The 20,934-nt window shown below is 46.7% G+C and overlaps 1 protein-coding gene across 3 annotated transcripts in view; it reads left to right on the top strand.

Moving 5' to 3' along the window:
- Positions 1–8,275: 8,275 nt before the first annotated feature.
- frem2b (FRAS1 related extracellular matrix 2b) overlaps positions 8,276–20,934 on the top strand; it is a 92,022-nt gene continuing 79,363 nt past the window's right edge. For all 3 annotated transcript variants that reach the window (XM_079731553.1, XM_079731554.1, XM_079731555.1), the window contains exons 1-2: positions 8,276–13,448; positions 14,736–14,825. In XM_079731553.1, coding sequence (XP_079587679.1) covers positions 8,438–13,448; positions 14,736–14,825 — 5,101 coding nt within the window. In that variant the 5' untranslated portion in view covers positions 8,276–8,437. The remainder of the gene's footprint in view (positions 13,449–14,735; positions 14,826–20,934) is intronic.

Raw genomic sequence — 20,934 nt, 5'->3', positions numbered from 1 at the left:
ATTTACAATCCTTCTAAAAAGTTGAATACATATGTGCAGATTAATAAACGATCTTTCCCTTGCTTCATCAATCAACTAGTGTAGCCGATCACAAAAGCCGGCACGTACAAGGACGCACACACACACAACCAAAAACAATTCAAAAAATGTTTAGGCTTAATACAATGTCGCCCTCTCCTGGTGATTTGTAAAATTAGATTCACCAAGGGACTTATGTGTATCATAAAAGGATACAGCCTTTTGTGTGTAACAGTCCTCACCACACTGTGGGTTGATCTAGGAATGCATTTTTGAGAAACTAACTTAAAGGACTGTGACTCCTTCGTTGCTGGTAGTTTATTTATCCTTTAAAATAATTCATAACCATGATATGTTCCGAATAAAACCGAAAATTAGATGTGTTGATGTTTGAGTGTCTGCTCAATATAAACACCCCTGTGTTGACTGTTTTTAACAACTAACTACTACTAACTATCTTCGTCAGGATACAAAGTTGTTGCCACATCTGCATTTACCATAAAAGTTAGAAAAACAATCTGAATAATATAGCCAATTAGCAGCAAAAATAAAAATTGGGCAGTTGGTGAACGGTTACAGGAAGCGGTTGCCTAGCAACCAGCTGGACGTGTTTTGTGTCGGACCCCGCAGGGAGCGATGAATGGAGGTTAGAGGTTCTGTTTAGTCCGTTCTCCGGGGAAATTTACTAAACCCAGTAAATCCGGCTTCCCTTTCATCATCTGGCGTGACTCGACAGTCTGTGAAGACAGTTTATGAAACAAGTTGCTGGGTGTGCTGAAGCGTGTGTGTTTCCTCATGATGTGTGTGTTTCTGAGGGAGAGAGTGTGTGTGTGCAAGTTTGCTGCGATATGTATACATCTTTGTAGAATATCTAAGTATGCTTATGAATGTATTTCTGCATGTAGGCTATATGGTGTACGTGTATATGTTTGTGTGTATTTCATTATGATTTTTTATTATTGTGTCAGGTGTGTGTGTGTGTGTGTGTGTGTGTGTGTGTGCGTGCGTGCGTGTGTGTGCGTGTGTGTGTGTGTGTGTGTGTGTGTGTGTCACAGTGTGAGGTAGGGAGTCAGATATCAGTCCTGTTCACAATAGGAGCCTTTCTACGTCTCATTAGGAGGGTTTAGTCGAACTTGCGTCTGACAGATGACTTCTGCACCTCTGTCAGCTCTATCACAGATCAGCAGGGAGTAAGCCACACTCTGGACCACATTCTGAGGTCTGCCCCAGACAATCTGCACTGCACTGGAACATTACTGAATAGTAATCCGGTAATGTCAAGTCCCCTTCCAGGGTTTTTTTCCTGCATCAACAAGCAGTCACCATGTCCCAGCATTTGCATTCTACTTTGTCTCAAGAGTTGAGACTTGCCCTACAATTGATTGCCCTCTCAATCAACACTGAGATATAAAATCTCCCAGTGTCCCGGTATCTCCTAACAGAACACTGGGGCCTTCCTCAGGCCGAGGGATGTGGTCACTGCGTTCTATAGGGTCACATTTGATCACTCTGCGCTAACAGAGTTCCTCATCCAGCGGCAGAAGCAGAGAATGAGCCAAGCTCCCTCTGACCTCCTGAATAACTCACATAGGGTTCTTCTGAGACAAAAAAATGATATGTATAGCCATGAAAGCCAAGCTTTGGATTACGAGGAGGCTGATGAAGAACGCCAAAGAGTGGATTGCCAGACCCGGTGGTTCCTGCTGCCCCCCACTGAGAGCCTGAGACCCTTCTGCTTCGAGGGGTTATCCCTCTCTGGTCAGAGCCTTATCGGGATTCGGTGAACCATGGAAGGGGGCTACGGTGCAGAGCTACAATGTGGCTCTCACACAGACAGGATATTAAGTAGCTGTCCAGCCGATACAGAGATGGGTTCATACGCCTGACCCATAAGATCCTGGCGATGGCGTTGACCCAAGGGCGTAGGAACCGGGGGGGACGGAGGGGACGTGTCCCCTCCAATATCGGAGACAGGCGCATTTGTCCCACCTGAAAATTATACCGGATCTGTCAGGTTTCCGATATGTGTCCCCCCCCAATGTTAAACTCATTCCTACGCCCCTGCGTAGACCTAAAATCATGTCCACCAATCCACACGGCTCCAAGTAAAGGCTACCACCATGCGGATCTCTTAAATCGTTTCGGCCCTCTATCAAGAGAGGAGAACCCAAGCAGGCAGGAACCTTCTTGAACTCCACAACTCTGTGTAGGATCATGCTATATATGGACACCAATATACTGACTTCCTCATCTTTCCTGATTGCTCCTTCCGGGATTCATAAAGTAGGATCTTATCTCATCTGTGATTTGGTATCACTACTGTACATGAGATCAGCATGTCATTGTGGATCGAGTGTGGCTGATGGCTGGTTTAAGCCGTGTCAAACTGATTTGTATCTTGGGTGAGGTGAGCCTGGTGCATTGAACAATTAGTTTCCATAAGTCAGCAATCAACACACACACACTCGAAAAACCTCTGACATGGCAGCATGGAGCACCTAGCCTGGCTATACCCATGCTGCCTTGCGCGTGATTTCATTTCCCGCTGCTAGGCAGCCTGGATTCCATGGATCCGAATTTCGCCTGAGATAGGGAACCAATCACAGAACGGGGAGGGACGGCAAGACGATGACGACGTCTATTCGACACATCCTTCTTTCTCATCGAATTTCTGTCGCTCTACATATGGTATCATCTGGTATAATTGATACGATTGCCTATGAGCTACGTACAGACTCATATGATAGACATTCGTAGCGCCCAATAAACGTCTCCTGGCAATCGTAAACCACGCCTCAAATGCGAGAAAATGAATGTGTGGTTCCCAGACCTCATCTCAATGTAGATTGAGATGAGGTCCGGCGTTACCCAGGCTATGGAGCACCTGCTTTGTGTGGAAGATTGCTTCGAACTGTGCAATAAACCAGATTTCAACATCATCCTGTGTCTGTGAAGGGTTGTTTGATTCTGCGTTCAAAATATATTAACACCAAAAAATCAACGTATAACAATGTAATTAATCTAATAAAAAATATATATAATTGTTTAGGCGTATACCTTTTTTAAATTGTAATTGTACTATTTATCATCATTATTAATACAAAAAAAACTTTGATTGGTGAAAGCAATCGGCGGGTTGCCGGGCAGGTTACCAGGTCATCTGGTGGATCAGCTGAGGGTGGTGTAGCATGGAGAGACTGAGTCAGCAGCAGATGATGGAGGGTTGGACCAGAACTCCAGCCAACAGACGGAGGGCAGCGATTAACCAGCTCTAAATCACTTCTTCTCGAGACATTCCCACTGTGCGTTCTGCTGCTGGTGAGCAGAGAGCCCTGCTGGAGGTAGCTGGTGTCTAAACGACAAATCATTTAGTGTTTCATCATTTAAAAGGAGCTCAGTTAGAGACAGGTGATTAAGGAGCAGGCAAGGGTCAGGGTGTATCTAGTGAGCCTTTCAGCTGGGAGTCAAACACCCTTAGTGCATGCTGTTTTAATTATAATAATGAATCACATTTATCTATTGCTTTTTTAAGGTACTTAAAAAGCACTCTAGTGTGTGTGTGTGTGTGTGTGTGTGTGTGTGTGTGCCTGTGAGTTTGAATGTGTCAGTTTGTCCGCTGCCAGTCTTATGCTATATCATGTATAAATGGTCTGTCTTTCTGTCTTCATCCCAGTGTGGTTTTACAGTGGTTTTCCCAGCAGAAATGATTGGTCTTGTTCTGACTGAGATCAGGTTTGTTCTACTCTGCTCTGTACTCTGCTGTTGAACCACACACACACACACACACACACACACACACACACACACACACACACACACACACACACACACACACACACACACACACACACACAAATCATACCCAAACCCACACACACACACACACACACACACACACACACACACACACACACACACACACACACACACACACACACACACACACACACACATTCAGACAAACCCAAAAAGCAAGAAACAAGTAAAAAGATGTGTGGACCAGTTAATGGGGAATCAAACCTGCGCCCTCTCCTCAAACCCATAAGGGATTGTCTTGTGTTGCGTTGTGTGAAATTACTCTGGGAGCCTGAGAGACCAAACCTCATTGATTCTGTTTCTGTCATGGAGCTAAATAGGCTCCACAAGACCGGCTGTTGTTGGGATAGAGGAGAGGAGGGGAGGAGAGGAACTGAGGAATGATGTAGGAGGGGTTAGGAAGGAGGAGAAGGAGGATGAGGGGGTTGTGAGGAAAAATAGGTGAGGAAGAAGAGGATTTGGGTTGGCGAAGAAGAGAAGAGAGCGTGAGGTGGAAGAGGAAGAGGGGGCAGGGAGAATGGAAGAGGAGGAAGGGAAGCGCATTGAAGCTGAGAAATATTCTGAGGGTTGGAGGGAGGAGGAGGTAGAGGAGGGGAAGGATAAGGAGGGTAGGGTCAGGAGCTGTCTCTACCATTCTAGAATGGTCCGTCAAACTAGAGGCCTCTGTCAGAGAGCTAATGAGCTAAAAAAGAGAGTTTTAAAGAGGGCCCCATCCCTCAGAGGCCCGTGGAAACCACCTGCCCTCCCTCTTCTCCTCACTGTTCCTCCTTTTCCTACACCCTGCTCCTTTCTCTTCTCTCCTTCCACCTCCCCTTCCCTTCTTTCCCCCTCATTGCCACCATCCTACCCCATCCCCTCTCCCTCCTCTCTTCGCCTATCCCCCCTCCTTGCCACCTTGCCTCCTTGCCTCTTATCCCCCTCCCTCCCTCCCCCCCCTCCTCCCCCTCCTTTCTAGCCACCCTGTCCTTCTCCCCTGTCTAGACCACAACAGAGCAGCTAACCTCCAGGCAGCTGTTACAATAGGTTGACATGAGCAACGCCAGGAATAAACACACAGGCTTACCCCGCAGGGAGCGATGGTTATCAGAAACATGTCAACCAAGAGGGAGGGAGAGAGAGGCGAGGAAGGGGGGGGGGGGGGGGGGGGGGGGATGAGGGGGGAGAGAGAGAGGGGGGGAGAGGGAGAAGTTAGAAAGAGAAATAGAAAAAGGAGGGACAGAGAGAGAAAAAGAGAGAGAGCGAGTGAGTGAGATATGGAGGGAGCCATTCCGTTCCTCAACCTCGAACAACGTCAAGATTAATCTTTAACACAAGTTAATTTACAATTGTCTTCGTAAATGATTATGCAATTGTTTTTATGTTGTGTTAATTAACAAACCAAACGATAACATGAAGTCAATACAACCTCTTGCATAAAAAAGTTAATTGGGGCCATTATTACTCCCCACTTATATACAAACTGGCATTCCACACCACAACATTTGGTTGTATGTGGGTTTGTGTGTGGGTGTGTGTGCATGAGGGGGGGGGAGATGTGTATGTGTGTGTGTGGGTTGTGTCTGTGCATGTGCCTTTGTGTGTGTGTGTGTGTGTGTGTGTTTGTGTTAGTCTGTTTATGTGCATGTGAGTGTGTGATTATGTGTGTGTGTGTGTGTGTGTGTATGTGTGTATATGTGTTTGTGCATGTGCATGTTAGTGGGATAGTGTGTATGTTTGCATGTTTGTGTATGTGTTTAGAAGCTCTCTTCACCAGTGATGATGTCATCTATCACAATGCGGGCCCCTTGGGGATGGGGGATTGGGGGGGGGGTCTCCTTCCTCTCTAAACATCTCAGTCCCCCCTGACGGAAGAACACACCTCTGTTGGTGGGGTGAAGAGAGTGACGAGGTAGAGGATTAAAGGATTTAGCCATCCGAGTCCTCTGGGGGCCTTACTGAAGGAATCCCATGTCGATATCTTTCATCAACATCGTCTTAAACCAACCTCTTGGTGGTGCTTTTTAAATTGTGTGTAATCTTTAATTTTGGATCTTCTACCTCTCAAATCGTGCGACTGCGGCCTTCTGCAGTTTTGCAACGACAGTTTTGTACAAAATAATTTGGTTTGATCGATTGGAAGCCCTAGAGCAGCAATTTTCTTTTCACCATTGATGGTTGGTATTGCCAGTGTATATAGGCAAAATAAATCAAATCTACCCCAATTTATGCTCCTATTAATTAAGCTCTTTTTAAAATTAATATTTCACTGAACCTTCTTTCCCGAGGTTATTTTTACGACTCATTAAACTGTGTTGCCGCCTGTTTCGTCGGAGCTGTGTTTAAGAACCATAAACTGAATAGTACACTTGAACACAACACGCACCGTGTGGACATGCCTGGCCGTGCGCGACCGTGCTCCTACTAGCCTCGCGCTCTAATTGGCTACTGTCAGGCGCGTCAAGGCAGCTGCACAGCTGAGCTCGGACGGCCGTTCCTTGCACATCGCATCGCAGGCATGCGAGTTTGAGAGCTGTGTTCCAAGTGTCCCTAGCTCTGGGATCTGTGGTGCCTCAGGCAGAATGATTGTACCCAGGAGGTAGGTGTAGCCGGTTGTGTGGATATGGTAAAATGGCATGTACTTTATTAATCCCAGGTTGGAAATAATGGTGTCATAGCAGAAAGTACAGCACAATAGAAATGACAAGGGATCCATTTTCTTCAAAGTCCAAAACTACAACTAATAAAAACAGAATCATAATGTGAAGTTGCTATGCAAATGAAGAACATATTCGCTAGCTCCATCATATCATCTCATAAGGGATTCACGAGGATTCATATTGGGCAGACAAACAAATCTTTGGAACTGTAGGTGGTCCTTACTTCTCTTTGTGACTTTTTAGCATGACTGGAGCCCACAGACCGCCTGGCATATCATAACATGGCATACAAAAATAGAAAAAAACATGATATATTATGGGGTAGAATCAAACATAATATAACCGGATATAATAGTATAGGATAGCATGGAATAGAATGTAAATCCAACATTTGGAAAAGAGAACCGAATAGAACAGGATAGAATAGAATAGAATGGAATAGATAGCATAATTCCTATATAATAGTATAACATAATATTGCGTAATATAATATAATAGATAAGACTATTCCCTTTATTTCAAAGAGAACTTCGGTTTTATATTGAAATGGTTTTGTAAAGGAATAGATTAAATACATAATAAACACACAAATGACTGCATTAAATGCATTGATTAATGTTAAATAAATGCACGAGCGGGCTATCTGAGTTCACATCGTTTCTTTATCATTATTGCAAGAAGCTCTTATCCATATGAATTGTCTCACTAATTTGAGAAAAAACTAGGAATAAGTTTTGAGATTAAAATGGGAATTATTCAGTAATAGAAAATGTTAAATAAGTTCAATATCACACTTCCATGTCATTATTTTACCTTTTGTCTGTTCTCCTACCGGAAATCAAACATATTACACTTAATTACGTCATAAGACGTCTAACCCCTGGACATCACATAATCACAGATGTAATTATTTAAACCAACCATGAAATGTAGCTTTAATGTTCGTCTCAGACAAACAGTATATATGGCTTTCAAGAGCTTAGCTGAATAAGGCCTGAAGATCTTTCTATGCTTTATTTGAATATACTCAAATACAATTTACATTTTGACAATGGTTCTGAAACAGGATATTCAATTATTCATGTGTCAAGAGGAACACGAGTTCTATAGTATGCAAATTAAGAACAGAGACATGTTGACATGTCTCAATTCCATGCACCCTGTGATCCATAAACTGAAAGGCCTTTTTTAAAATGTAATAAATAATGTAAATGTTTAATGAGTTAATCGAATTCATTAAAAACGTCCACTTTGTCTTTAGCCAATGTAAAACAAAACCTAGAGAAACCTAAAGGGGGAGACAAAGATTGTCAAACTTTCGCCAACATTCAGGACTATGCAGAAAAATGATAAATTTTCTACCCTTTTAAGAACAGCCAACCTTGCAATTCAGTTTCATTTGATTTACAGGCCTATGTATTTATATCTCTTGATTTTAAACCATAGCGGTAGACATATAGGACATATGGCAGGTCTGTCAGGATAATTTGAAACGTTGAAACGTTGACCCCTATGCCCGCAGAAACACAACTTTAAATTATACCCACGTAATTAGAGAACAATATCATGTATAATTTGTAATCAATAATATTTGTTATCAAATCCCCACACAACAACCTGCTCAAATCCAGCCCACGTTGCTCCGAGCTCTTCTTTATGAATGACACATCCCTCCACTAATCATAAGGCGAGAGGCGCATTCCAGCGGAGGTATCAGCCAATCACCGGCTGAGGGGGCGTTGCCCCTTGATTCCTGCTTGGTGGGAGGCTGAAGTTTGGGGATTTGAGGAGAGGCGGCGCGAGAGAATGGTGCACCCAGATCCGCCGAGTCGCGTGAGAATTCAACTCCACTCAGATGCTGTCTCCGCGCAACTTTAACCACACATGCGCGGTTTTATAGGCTTGCGTTTTTGTTTGGAAAGTTTTAAAGCCCTTCTTTATCTCTGTGCATTCACACGTTTCAACAAATGGCTTGGATTATTCCTCCACATCTCCACCGTCCCCGCGCCGCGTTCATCCTGCTCGCGCTCGTGCTGACAGGTGACGCGTCCGCGCAGGTTTTCAATAGTTATGGATTATCGTATGCCGTGCGACCCGATCTGGCTGAGGACGCTGTACTGGTGGCCAACAATGGAATACGTGTGCCTTTCGGGAGGTCCGTCTTTATCGATCCCATCAACGACCTGGTGATCCAAGTTCAGCCCGGAGATAGATGTGGTATAACAGTTCTGGACAATGACCCGCTGTCCCAAAGGCCCGGGCACCTGTCTCCCAAAAAGTTCCCTTGTGAATTCGGTCCTAACGACGTGAAATATTCCCACTTCGGCTCTCGGAGCCCAGCCAAGGATAGAGTGAGGTTACAACTCAGGTACGACACCCAGACGGACACTGTGATTATCCCTTTCATGATGGAGGTGGAGGTCATCTTCACTCAGTTGGAAGTGCTGACCAAAAACATGCCCCTCACGGTGGAGAGGCATCTCGGCACAAGTAACCCGATTGACAAGAGAACACTGGAGTTCACCTTCGACCGAGGCACACACCAGTGTAAAATAGCATCGCTTTCCACTGGCAGTGCGTTACCCAGATACGGAAAACTTGTGGATGATGGGAACCTGGGAGCAATGTTTGACTGCGATGAATTCATGAATATGAACGTCCGTTATCAGCACACTTTCGCTCTGAAGTCGCCGAACAGAGATTATATCCCAATGTTCGTGGAACTACAAGATAAGGAGGGCAATTTGCTCAAACAGGAATTTTTTCAAATCTTAGTGCGGATTAAGGAGGGGGAGGACAACTCGGCCCCGAAACCCAGCTTCGTAGCCATGATGATGATGGAAGTGGACCAGTTTGTCATGACAGCGATCACAACAGACATGCTGGCGGCGGAGGACATTGAGTCAATCCCGGATGACTTAATTTTCAACGTAACCTCCCCTCTATCGTTCGAGGAAGGATACATAGTGAGCACAGACGACAGGAATTTGCCAATCACGTCGTTTTACCAGGGAGACCTGAAAGAGTTGAAAATAGCCTACAAACCCCCTGCCGTGGATTCTGACACTGAGAGGATTTTCCAAATTGTGTTTGAGATTGTCGACACAGAGGGGGCTGTGTCAGATCCCTTCGCTTTCATGATTGTGGTTAAGCCCATGAACACATTGGCCCCTGTGGTGACCAGGAACAGCGGACAGCTGCTCTACGAGGGTCAGTCAAGGCCCCTTTCCAGCGCACACAACCTGGAGATCAGCGATGAGGACAACCTGGATAAGGTCAGGGTCTCCGCCATCGCAGGCCTGCGCCACGGAAACCTCAGTGTTTTCCGCTCGGGGAGGAAGTTCTTCACGCCGGCCGACCTGGACGCCGGCGTGGTCGTCTACCAACATGATGGCAGCGACACGTACAGTGACAACATCATCTTTAGGATGACAGATGGCAAGAACGAGGTGGAGTTCCTCTTCCCTATTACGGTGGTGCCCACCGATGACGAGCCGCCGATCATTAACGCCAACACAGGTTTGGTTTTGTTTAAAAACCAGATCATGCTCATCTCCCCTCTCATGCTCAGCGCCGCTGACATCGACTCAGAGGATTCCACCATTTTATTTGAGATAGAACCGCCCTTTTCTGCCATCGGGCAGGTGATGCTGCGGCAGGCTGAGGCCCCGGAGGACCCATCCACCTGGAAGTTCAATGCTGAGGAGGAGCTCTATGAGAAGGTGGTCACTGAATGGGTGCAGCAGGACATCACAGACGGCAAACTCTTCTACAAACACGTCGGGCCCCACAGCACCAACACCGTCATGGATCACTTTGTGTTCAGAGTTCAGGATGACAACGACCCACCCAACCAGTCGGGTCAGAGCTCATTCATCGTCAAGGTTCTCCCTGTCGACGACCTCCCACCTGACATTTACCCTGGTACGACCCTGCATATGACTGTCCATGAGTACCAGCTCACCTTCTTCCGCAAAAAGTTTCTCCGCTACACAGACCTGGACTCGGAAGACCGGGATCTGAAGTACACCATTGTCCAGCCGCCGACTGATACTGATGAGAACAGCCCTGTAGTGCTGGGATCAATAGTATTGACAGAAAAGCCAGACACTGAAGTCATTACTTTCACTCAGGCACAGATTAACCACCATAAAATCTCTTACAAGCCACCATACCTGGAGCTAGGAATTACAACTCACGTATTACAGTTTAAGTATATTGTGGAAGATACTTCCGGAAATCGTGCAGAGGGATTGTTTACCATCATTCTTCAGCCTGTGGATAACACGCCACCAGAGATCACCAACTCCGGTTTTGGTGTTTTTGAACGTGGCACCCATGTCATCACCAGTACGGAGCTGCACACCTCAGACACTGACACTGACAGCAGACAGATCTCTTTTACGTTGACACAGGCCCCGCTGCACGGTCACTTCCGGTTCATGTTCACCGACATGACCAAAGGGCACACGTTCAATCTGGAGGACATCGGACACGGCAGGATCTCGTACGTCCACAATGGAGACGAATCAACCATTGATTCAATACAGATAGACGTCAGCGACGGAGTCCACCTTGTTCCCATCACCGTGAAGATCGGCGTGAAGCCCGTCGACGACGAGACCCCCACCATTGCGCTGCCAGCGGGAACGATTGGCTCGTATATGGACGTCCTAGAGAATGGAGCAACCGAAATAACCACAAACGTTATCCAGGGACGAGACGAGGATACCGACGACCTCCGGCTGACCTACATCGTGGAGGACCCGCCGATATTCGGTCAGATCCTGGTGAACGGCAGGTGGTCTGACAGGTTCACCCAGGCGGACATCATCAGCGGTCTGGTGCTATACGCGCACACCAGTGGCGAGATCGGCTTCACCACCAAAGAGGACTTCTTCAACCTCACTCTGACCGATCTGTCTGACGAGTGGACCGTGGGGGGTAACAAAATCACCGGGGTCCGAGTTCATGTAACCATACTTCCCTTGGACAGCCAGGCGCCAGAGGTTTTCGTGGGGCTACAGTACGAGGTCACAGAAGGTGGGAAAAGTGCTGTTGAGATCATGCACATCAGCACCAGTGATGTGGACACCCCAAATGACGACCTCCTCTGCACCATCATTGTCCAGCCGACGTCCGGCTATGTGGAGAATATCTCCCCAGCCCCTGGCTCAGAGAAGTCCCGATCGGGGACAGCCATCAGCGCTTTCACTATGAAGGACATCCGACAGAGTCACATTTTCTACGTCCAAAGTATTCACAAGGGCTTGGAGCCGGTTGAGGACAGGTTCACGTTCCGGTGCTCTGACGGCATCAACTATTCTGAAAGGCATTTCTTCCCCATCTCCATAATCCCCTCTAATGACGAGAAGCCAGAGATCTACATGAGAGAGTTTGTGGTGATGGAGGGGATGAACATAGTGATAGACACACCAATACTGAATGGTGCTGACTCAGATGAACCACCAGATGAACTGATGTTTATCATCACGAGGGGCCCCCAGCATGGCTACATACTCAATCAGCTCACCTCCGGCACAGTCACTGTCACGAACTTCACCTTAGATCAGATCAAAGAGGCCTCCAGCATCGTCTACGAACACGATGACTCTGAGACAACGGAAGACAGCTTCGATGTCGTTCTCACAGACGGAAAGTTCAGCGTGGAGAAGACTGTAATCATTATGATAATCCCCATCGATGATGAGACTCCGCGGATGGCGATCAATGATGGACTGGAGGTGGAGATAGGTGACGTGAATGTGATAAGCAGTACAATTCTAAAGGCCACCGATCTGGACAGCGAAGATAGCTCTCTGACGTACATCGTCCGCTACGGGCCCAGTCAGGGCTATCTGCAGAAGACGCCGGCCGACGGCTCACTACTAAACATCACTGTCGGCATGAACTTCACCCAGAACGAAGTGGACCTTGGGTTGATCGTGTACGTCCACAATGGACAAGAAGGGATCCGCGACCTCATCAAGTTTGACGTGACGGACGGCACCAACGCCTTGATTGACCGGTACTTCTACGTCACCATCGGAGGCATAGACATGGTTTTCCCCGACGTGGTCAACAAAGGCGTGTCGCTGCAGGAAGGAGGCCGGGTGTCCCTGACCACCGACCTGCTCAGCACCACCGACCTCAACAGCCCCGACGAACACCTGGTGTTCACCATCACACGAGCCCCCGTGAGGGGTCACCTGGAGTGCACGGACACCCCCGGAATGCCCATCGCGTCCTTCACTCAACTACAGCTGGCGGGAAACAAAATCTACTATGTCCACACAGCGGATGATGAGGTGAAGATGGATAGCTTTGAGTTTGAGGTGACAGATGGCTACAACCCGGTGTTCCGCACCTTCCGTATATCAATCACCAACGTGGATAATAAACGTCCCGTGGTAACAATGCACGGCCTCAGCATGACCGAGGGAGAGAACAAGCTCATCACACCCTTTGAGCTGACGGTGGAGGACAGGGACACCATGGATCACCTGCTGAGGTTCACCGTCACTCAGGTGCCGGTTCACGGCCGCCTGCTGTTCAACAGGACCAGGCCCGTCACCTCCTTCACCAAGCAGGACCTGAACGAGAACATGATCACATACAAGCACGACGGCACGGAGAGCGCCGAAGACAGTTTCTCCTTCACGGTTACGGACGGCACCCACACCGACTTCTACGTGTTCCCCGACACGGTATACGAGACCCGCAAACCCCAGGTCATGAGGATCAGGATCCTGTCGGTGGACAACGGGGTGCCCCAGATCTCAGTGAACAAGGGCGCGCCCACGCTGAGGGTCCTGGACACGGGTCACCTAGGCTTCCTCATCACCTCCAAGACCCTGAAGGCAGAGGACCGAGGCAGCCGGCAGGACTCTGTGATCTTCAGGGTCAGCGTGTTTCCGGAGCACGGCTACCTCATCAACCTTGGTAGAGGAAACGCCACGGTGTCCAGCTTCACCCAAGGTAAGACTGCACTTACATCCACCTCATTATTCCACAAACAATACATCAACTATGTAAAACACTGTGTGTGTGTGTGTTTGCCATGCCGGCGCCGCTGGCGTCGTGCTTTGAATTCCCAGCGATGCCAGGGCCCACTTACTCTTAACTCATTATGCGTGTTGTCACTTTGCTAATGGCTCTATCCTCGGAGGTACACAGGAGAGGGAGAAAACAGCTGAGTTCAAACACCAAGGTTTTAGGTTTCTCTCCAGAGACTGCCTGTTTGTGGAGATGAAGTGTGTCAGCACCTTGGGCTGTCCGCATTTTACAAGAACTGTGATTTCTCTCCTACTCTCGCTTACCTCTGCTGATGCATTTCCCTTCCCGGAGAATTAGCAGTGTTTTGCACGCACCGCAGTAACATTTTGTCTTCTACAGACATGGAGGGGTACATGGGGTTGGTGAGGGGGGGGGGGGGGATTTGCAAACATAAGGGGAGAAGGTGTGAACATGTTTGTTGGGGATTACACGGCAAACGACGGGCTTTTACAAACACGGGTTGTCAGACTCTGCTGTTGTAAACGAACCGCAGGGATGGGAGGTGGGGGTGGGGGGGGGAGGGGCATTGGTAAACACTAAATATCAGGCCAAGGAGATCAGTGCACACATACTTCCACATACTTCCCTCCCTGTATTTACTCTGTCATTCTTCCACCCGCTGCTCCGGAGGCCTGTTCAATATTTCAAGCGTTCTCACCGGGGTAAACAGACAGTAAATAAAGCCAACGTCCCCAGGGTGTCTCAAAAATGTGGCTATGCATTTTTATGAGCGGACCCCTTTGAAGGGAAATGTTTTGACATCAAATATTGAAGATGCGAGGGGAGGCCTGCTCCTCGCTATCCCCCCCCCGTTCCGGGGCGACGAGGATAGCTCCGCGGCCCCCCCGTTCAAGATGGCAACAGACGAGATGAGACTATTTTCTCCCTCAGCGGCGTGTGACAGTGGAGCCGTCGCTTCTGCTCACTGCGAAAGGCCCAGGACACAGTTAACAGATTTATACACAGGGGGCATAATTCAGGGAACTAGTGGGAAAATAATTACTCTGCCTGCCGTAGATGATAGCAAAGAGGCAGGGGAAAAACTTAGATTGGAGAATAGTGTAAGAATATATACAACGAAATATACTGAGCGAGGAATTATACCCTACTGCCACCACCCAGAAGTCCTGAGAAAGCGTGGCCTTTCTTTCATCTGTAGTCCATAATCTCTTTGTACTGACCTCATAGTCCTCTGTGTTTGTCTTTCAGCTGAAATCGACGACATGAAGATATGCTACGTGCTGAAGAACGGAGACAACTCAACGAGTGACACCTTCCACTTCTCCATCGAGGACAAAGGTGAGCTTAGGTTCTGGATGATTGTACGATGTGAAATGTTTTTCAGTTCTGTTTGTGTACAATGTGCTGCAGTCAACCCTTTGGCAAGATCAGAAGCGTGTGCCTTTCCTATGCTAGTACTTAATTGTTTTAAGGAGGTATTTGGATTAATTAATTTCATGAAGGTGGAATTATTTTACAATTGGTCATAACCATTATTACAACTATGAAAATTAAAAGTTCCTCATATCCCCTGCATCCTTAAAGTACACATAGGGGTACATCATGTACCCCAATTTAAGAAAGACTGATCTAGTGGTTTGGGTTTTTAATGACCTTTATTAAAAGATTCACTGTAAGGCGCTATGGATGGATGTATCTGCTGAATGTGATATGTTATAGAATGCTTTGTACGCTATTTGTCTTCCACACCTAAGACCTAGCAAGAGAAAATAAATCAGCAACCCAGAGACAAACATATTGAGAGAAACAATGGGCGAAGAAAAGGAACAAGAAAAACAACCTCTTGGGCTGCCTTTATTAGTCTTCATAAAGAAGCGTTTTTTCTGCAATGGTGGGGGGACTAAATTTTGCTGATATTTTCTGTCACGCCCACTGCCCTGCTCCAACCAGCAGTTAAAAAAACATTAAGATGTCAAGGCCGCCTGGACCATCAACAATATTTTTTCCGGGCCGTCAATGATGGCAACCTTGAAGTAGATATCTTTAAAATACGGCTGTCTGCCAATAACAGCCAGGAGCACAGGCACAAACACACACACGCACGCGTGCACATGCATGCACATTGTTTATTTCCCCTTTTTTTTTTACTTCCCAGACAACACTAAATATCGATCGTTTATGTCCCGAGTCTTGGTCCATTGCATTTGTAAAAAGTACAAGACAAAAAGAGTGAGCCTTTCTTCAGAGCACGTCGGTTGTGTCTGCCATTACCCGAAGTAGCTCCGTTGACAGTGTGTTATTTCTTCTGCTCTTTACATTCAAACGGAGAACACAAAGGATCCCTCTCCCTCGGAGAAGGGCCTGGCTTTTCAACAAGACACACTTAGATAACGGATCCTTCCCCATTCATTGGCGACCACGAGATGCCTCTATGGCTACAATTAGCCCGCAGACAGACTAATGGCTGTGCTAACAGGTAAAGGGCCCGTTATTGGGGCTGTGGAGCTGAAGTTATGGGCAAACGCTCGCGGCTCTTCATGGAGAAGGAGCTGTTGATGTGGGCACTCTGTCGGCTCGCTGCGGTGGCCGTGCGCGTACAGAGCTCCGTTTTGTTGAGTCAAGCTCAGTCGATTCTCCTCATTATTCGCTCAATTGGGCTATTTGTCATGGATCTCTGTAGGCCTCCTCCTCCTCCTCCTCCGTTTCCGTCGTGCCTCCGGCTCCCAACAGTCACTCCATCTTTCAATCGCTCTCTCATTCACTCTCCCTTTTATTTTAGATGACTTTTTATATTTCGCTCCCCCTCTGTTTCCCCCTCGCTCTTTCTCGGACTCTCTTTCCCTGTCTCTCTCTCTGCATACGTCTTTTTATCTCTCTCTCGCTATCCCTCCCCCATATCTCTCTCCCCCTCCCTCTCTCTCCGTCTTTACATCTATCTCACCCTCTTTATAACTACCTCTCTCTCTCCCTCCACCTGTCTCTCTCCCTCCACTGATCCCCCATCTCTGCGTCGCTCTCCTCTCTCTCTCTCTCTCTCGCCCTATCTCTCTCTCTCGCCCTCCCTCTGTCTCTTTGTCTACCCCTCCCTATCCCTCGTTCTTTCTTTCCCTATCTCTGTCTACCATCTATCTCCCTCTCTGTGTCTACCGTGTATCTCTCCCTCTCCGTTCTCTGTACACATCCTCACTCCGCGATGGCTTGCTCTCAGAGAGATCTCGTCGATATCAACCTGGAGAGATGGATCAGAGGACTGCTGCTGCTAGCTCCTCACGCCCGACTGCCACCTCCTCCCCTCCTCCCCTCCTCCTCCCCCTGCTCCACCGAGTTGAGTTGGAGCGCTTCACAATCCTGAGGTGCAAAGGGGTGCGAGGCTAACCTGCGGGGCACGCACAGTCTTTATCCCAGTGCTAGGCTTCTCGTTTGAACTTCTCAGCGGTATCATCAGACGTGGTTATGAGTGTGTTTCGACGAGGCTGGAGGTTGAATGCCTTTGTGATGAGCCTCCTTGTGGAACGACCCCACGTACGTGGCCGGGGTCTCTCTCTTTCCGCCTACGTTCGCAGGGCAGCACCGGTGCATTGTGGGCCAACAGCAAGGCCTAAAATACCCCCGGTGATGGAGGCTAGGGTGGTGGAATGCTTTGAAGCTGCAAACAGAGCTCCTCAGGATCAGTGCTTTGATTCCTGGGAGCTGGGATCCATTTTTAGGGCGCGTCACAAACACGCCTGAACCACACAGGAAACTGCCGTTGCAGCTGCATTGTGTTGTTCCTGCACTTTTCTGAATACGTTGAGAGTCCCAATACGGCCCTCACGATTGGATTGCATGAACCCAAGCATGTTGGGTTTCTGCATGTGTATGTATGTATGTTAATGTTAAACTAACATAACTGCTGATTGAGTTCAATACAATTATATTCTAAAATGACTGTACAGTTGTGTATGTGTGTGTGTGTAAGTGCGTGTGCGTGTGTGTGTGTGTGTGTGTGTGTGTGCGTGTGTGCGTGCGTGCGTGCGTGTGTGTACGCATACACCTGTGGGTGGGTCTGAATACAATTTGTGAGTGAGCTTGTTATAATTAGTATTAGTGAGATGACTGGACAGTGGTGTTGGATCATGTATTTTTTAGGTACATTTACATGTACAAGTTGTCATTAGAGAGCTGTTTTATCCAGAGCCACTGAAAAGACTGCTGAGAAAAATCAAAACAAGTATTTCTTGAAAGGTACACATTTATCTGCTCTTCTGACACCTTTTAATTAAAATCAAGTGGTTGACTTCATGCCAGAGAAATGTTATTTGATACAAAAATGGAATTTGATGACAGATTATGATATTAATTATCGTAATTGAAAGGCAGAACTATTGCCTATTGTTAGGAGGGTATGCCCAGATGCTGATTTACCTGCATTAAGCTAATATCTTAAATATAATCAATCAAACGGCATATACAGCGCAAGACACTTCATCCGGTCTTCTCAAACGGGATTAGAACCCCGCAGAACTCTCCAGAACTGAACTTCCTGTGTTCGGTTTTGAGCCATCAAAATGGGGGAAATGTTTGTTCAAAACGCGGTGCCATCCATTGCACTCCATCTCAATGCTCTTGGCAGCTCCTACCTTGGCTGGCATCGAACCAGCGGCGAGTTCATTCTGTGAAAGCTTCTGGTGCAGATGGATTATGCTGATGAATGCCACGGTATTGACCTATTTAGGCTGAGTGTGCATGAGTTTAGCTCCTGGCAGCCGACTACCTACTTTGTGGCGTGATGCGATTTGAACTGTAGAGCGAGACTTTATAAATCTCCGGGGTGGAGAACATTGATGGGTCCAAGTTATAATCCTCTGCTTTCGACCACGCTGCACTTTTTTGTCTTTTACGCGTCGGAGACGGTTACAGTAATAGCCCAGGCTTTGATTTGCAACAGACCAATCTTTGTGTTTTATTAATGCAAAAAGAACGGGTCGTCCTTTCGAGGAGAACGTTAAGAAGTTTGACGTTGATCGAGCACCTCTCATAGGGACAAATTACATTTTTGTCATTTTGGGAATGCAGGAGGAATCCCTGTCTCACTCAATTAAGCCGGCATAAACAAACCGACCAGATGGGCTTTTCACCCAAAATAACAACATGACAATCAAGCGCCGTCCAGAGAAGCTTGTCATTTTTAATTGGTGTGTTGAACAATAACCGAGGGCCACTCACTCGGTTGAATGGAGCAATGAGGCACTTAACCCATCGAGCAACTCCAAGATCCCGGACAATGCATTCTTTGCATAATTGAGGTGCGTCGGGCATCGATTGAAGATAGCGGGAGGAGAGGCTGAGGTGCTTGTTGACCCCCGGAGGTCTGAGAAGATGAGCTCTTCCTGGAGGGAGTTAAGCTGATGGGATTTTTAGCTGTGAGGCTGAGTTCAAGGTGGCTGGATGATGGCATGCAAGTTGACAAGGTGTTCTCTTAGGATGGTGGCGGTAAAGGGTGTGGGGGTGGTTGTGATATCCAAAGTAGTAGGAGGTAGATTTTGGTTCGAGATTGTTGCATTTAGATATTAGGTTGGAGATGGTTAAGATTCAGGTTAGGGTTAGAGAGGGTTAAGTTTAGAAGGGAGGTTAGAGATGGTTAAGTTAAGGTATTATGTTAGATATGTTTATAATGGTTACATCAATTGATCTATGCATCTTAATATCTGAACAATTCCCCACATTTGTAGGTTTATGGGAGTTTTCCTTTTCAAATTAGGATTATATATGACTATTATTATGTGTTTATTCAATATTTATTCAATATCACATCACACAACACATATCACTGAAGGAGTGGTGCATTGCATTGGAATGAGGAGAATGGTGTTTGAATTAAATATATATTTTGATAGAGTGTTAATTGAACACTGTTCAGAGATGCTGGCGTCGCTGGTGTTGGTGACGGTGTTGCTGGTGGAGGGAGAGGTAGGGGGACCAGCTGGGGGTCTCTGTATTTATCCACCCTGTCAGGATGTGGGTGGAATTGGCCGTGGGTGGGGGTTGGCTCTGTTCACGTCTGAGTTCATGTGTGAGTTTATGTGTGTTCACTCTCTGTGCTCACCTGCTGTGTGAAGTCCCACTGGGAGCAACAAGAGACCTATAATTACTGAGAAAGTGTCAGCTCACTTTCTGACAACAAAATCTATCTCTGCTTATGTCTATGTTTTGTTTGGTGGGTGGTTGTGTGTTGGTGCGTGGGTGGGGGGCTGTGTATGTGTGTGTGTGCAGGTGGCTGGGTGTGGATCGCTGGATGATGTGTGTCTGTTTAACGTGTGTGCATGGTAACTAGTTCGTTTTTGGCAGTCTCTTCAGACTTGGCCGTACCAACTTACAAAACAATGACATGATACATGGGAATGTGTTTCCTCTGATATATATATGTCAAATTCCAAGTACACAGGTGGATATTGTTTCACACAAAATACAATGTAATACTTTGCAACGCATAATATGTTATACGTGTTCTCGAATTGATTTATTAGTATTTGAGGAGAAGCTGGTCAACCAAAAAGTTAATTTCCTCTCCTGGTTTTAAAGTTTCACATCATTGCTTCCTCTTGAGGTTAAGAAGAGGATGGTGTGCTATGTTTGAAGAACGGATGTTTTTTTAAAACAAACCGCTCTACAGTGGTGCTTTGTGAAACACATTCCTTGCAGGAAAGGTGTTTTCTACCTAGCTCGCTGCAGCTTAAGCAGGGAGAGCTAGAGATTTACCTCTCCTCTCCTTGTTCCAGAGCATGTATGCAGTACGCATCTCACTGAGTACAACTGGGTATTACTTATTCTTGTTTCCATTATGTATTAGTTTCAGGTGTATATTGTAGCAGTATATCAGTTAGATGGTTTAGGTATTAGATTAGAGATTGTTACATTACATTAGATTAGAGACGGTTCAGTTGAGGCATTAGGTTAGAGATAATTAAGTTTTGGCGTTAGGTGAGAGATGGTTCAATTTAAGTTTTTGGGCTTGAGATAATTAGGTTCTGGGTATTTGGTTAGAGATGGTGAAGTTCAGATATAAGGTTGAAGATGATGGTAAAGTAAAGAAGGTTAGAGAATATGGTTAAGTTAGGGTTTAAGGTTAAAGATGGCTAGATATAGGCATCAGCATAGAAATAGTTAAGCTAAGGTATTAGGTTAGACAATGTTAACTGAACGTTTTAGGTGAGAGAATGGTTACGTTTAGGTAATAAGATAAAGACGGTTAACTTTAGGTTTTAGGTTGGGATAATTACGTCTGCTTCGATGTGTCCAGTTGTCCGTGTGTTTTCTCTGTGAGAAACCCTCCGATGCGATGGCCTTTACATCTCGCTCCGATGAGATGTTAAGGCCAGCCTCCACCGCCTGCCTCCAGAACTCTGGGGCGGCCGTTTGTCCTTGCGTCGGAGCGTCGTAGCGCCGTCCCTAATCACAAGTTATTGCT

This window comes from Pollachius pollachius, assembly GCF_949987615.1.
Source record: "Pollachius pollachius genome assembly, chromosome: 3".
NCBI lineage: Eukaryota > Metazoa > Chordata > Actinopteri > Gadiformes > Gadidae > Pollachius > Pollachius pollachius.
This window is presented reverse-complemented; position numbering and strand designations above follow the sequence as displayed.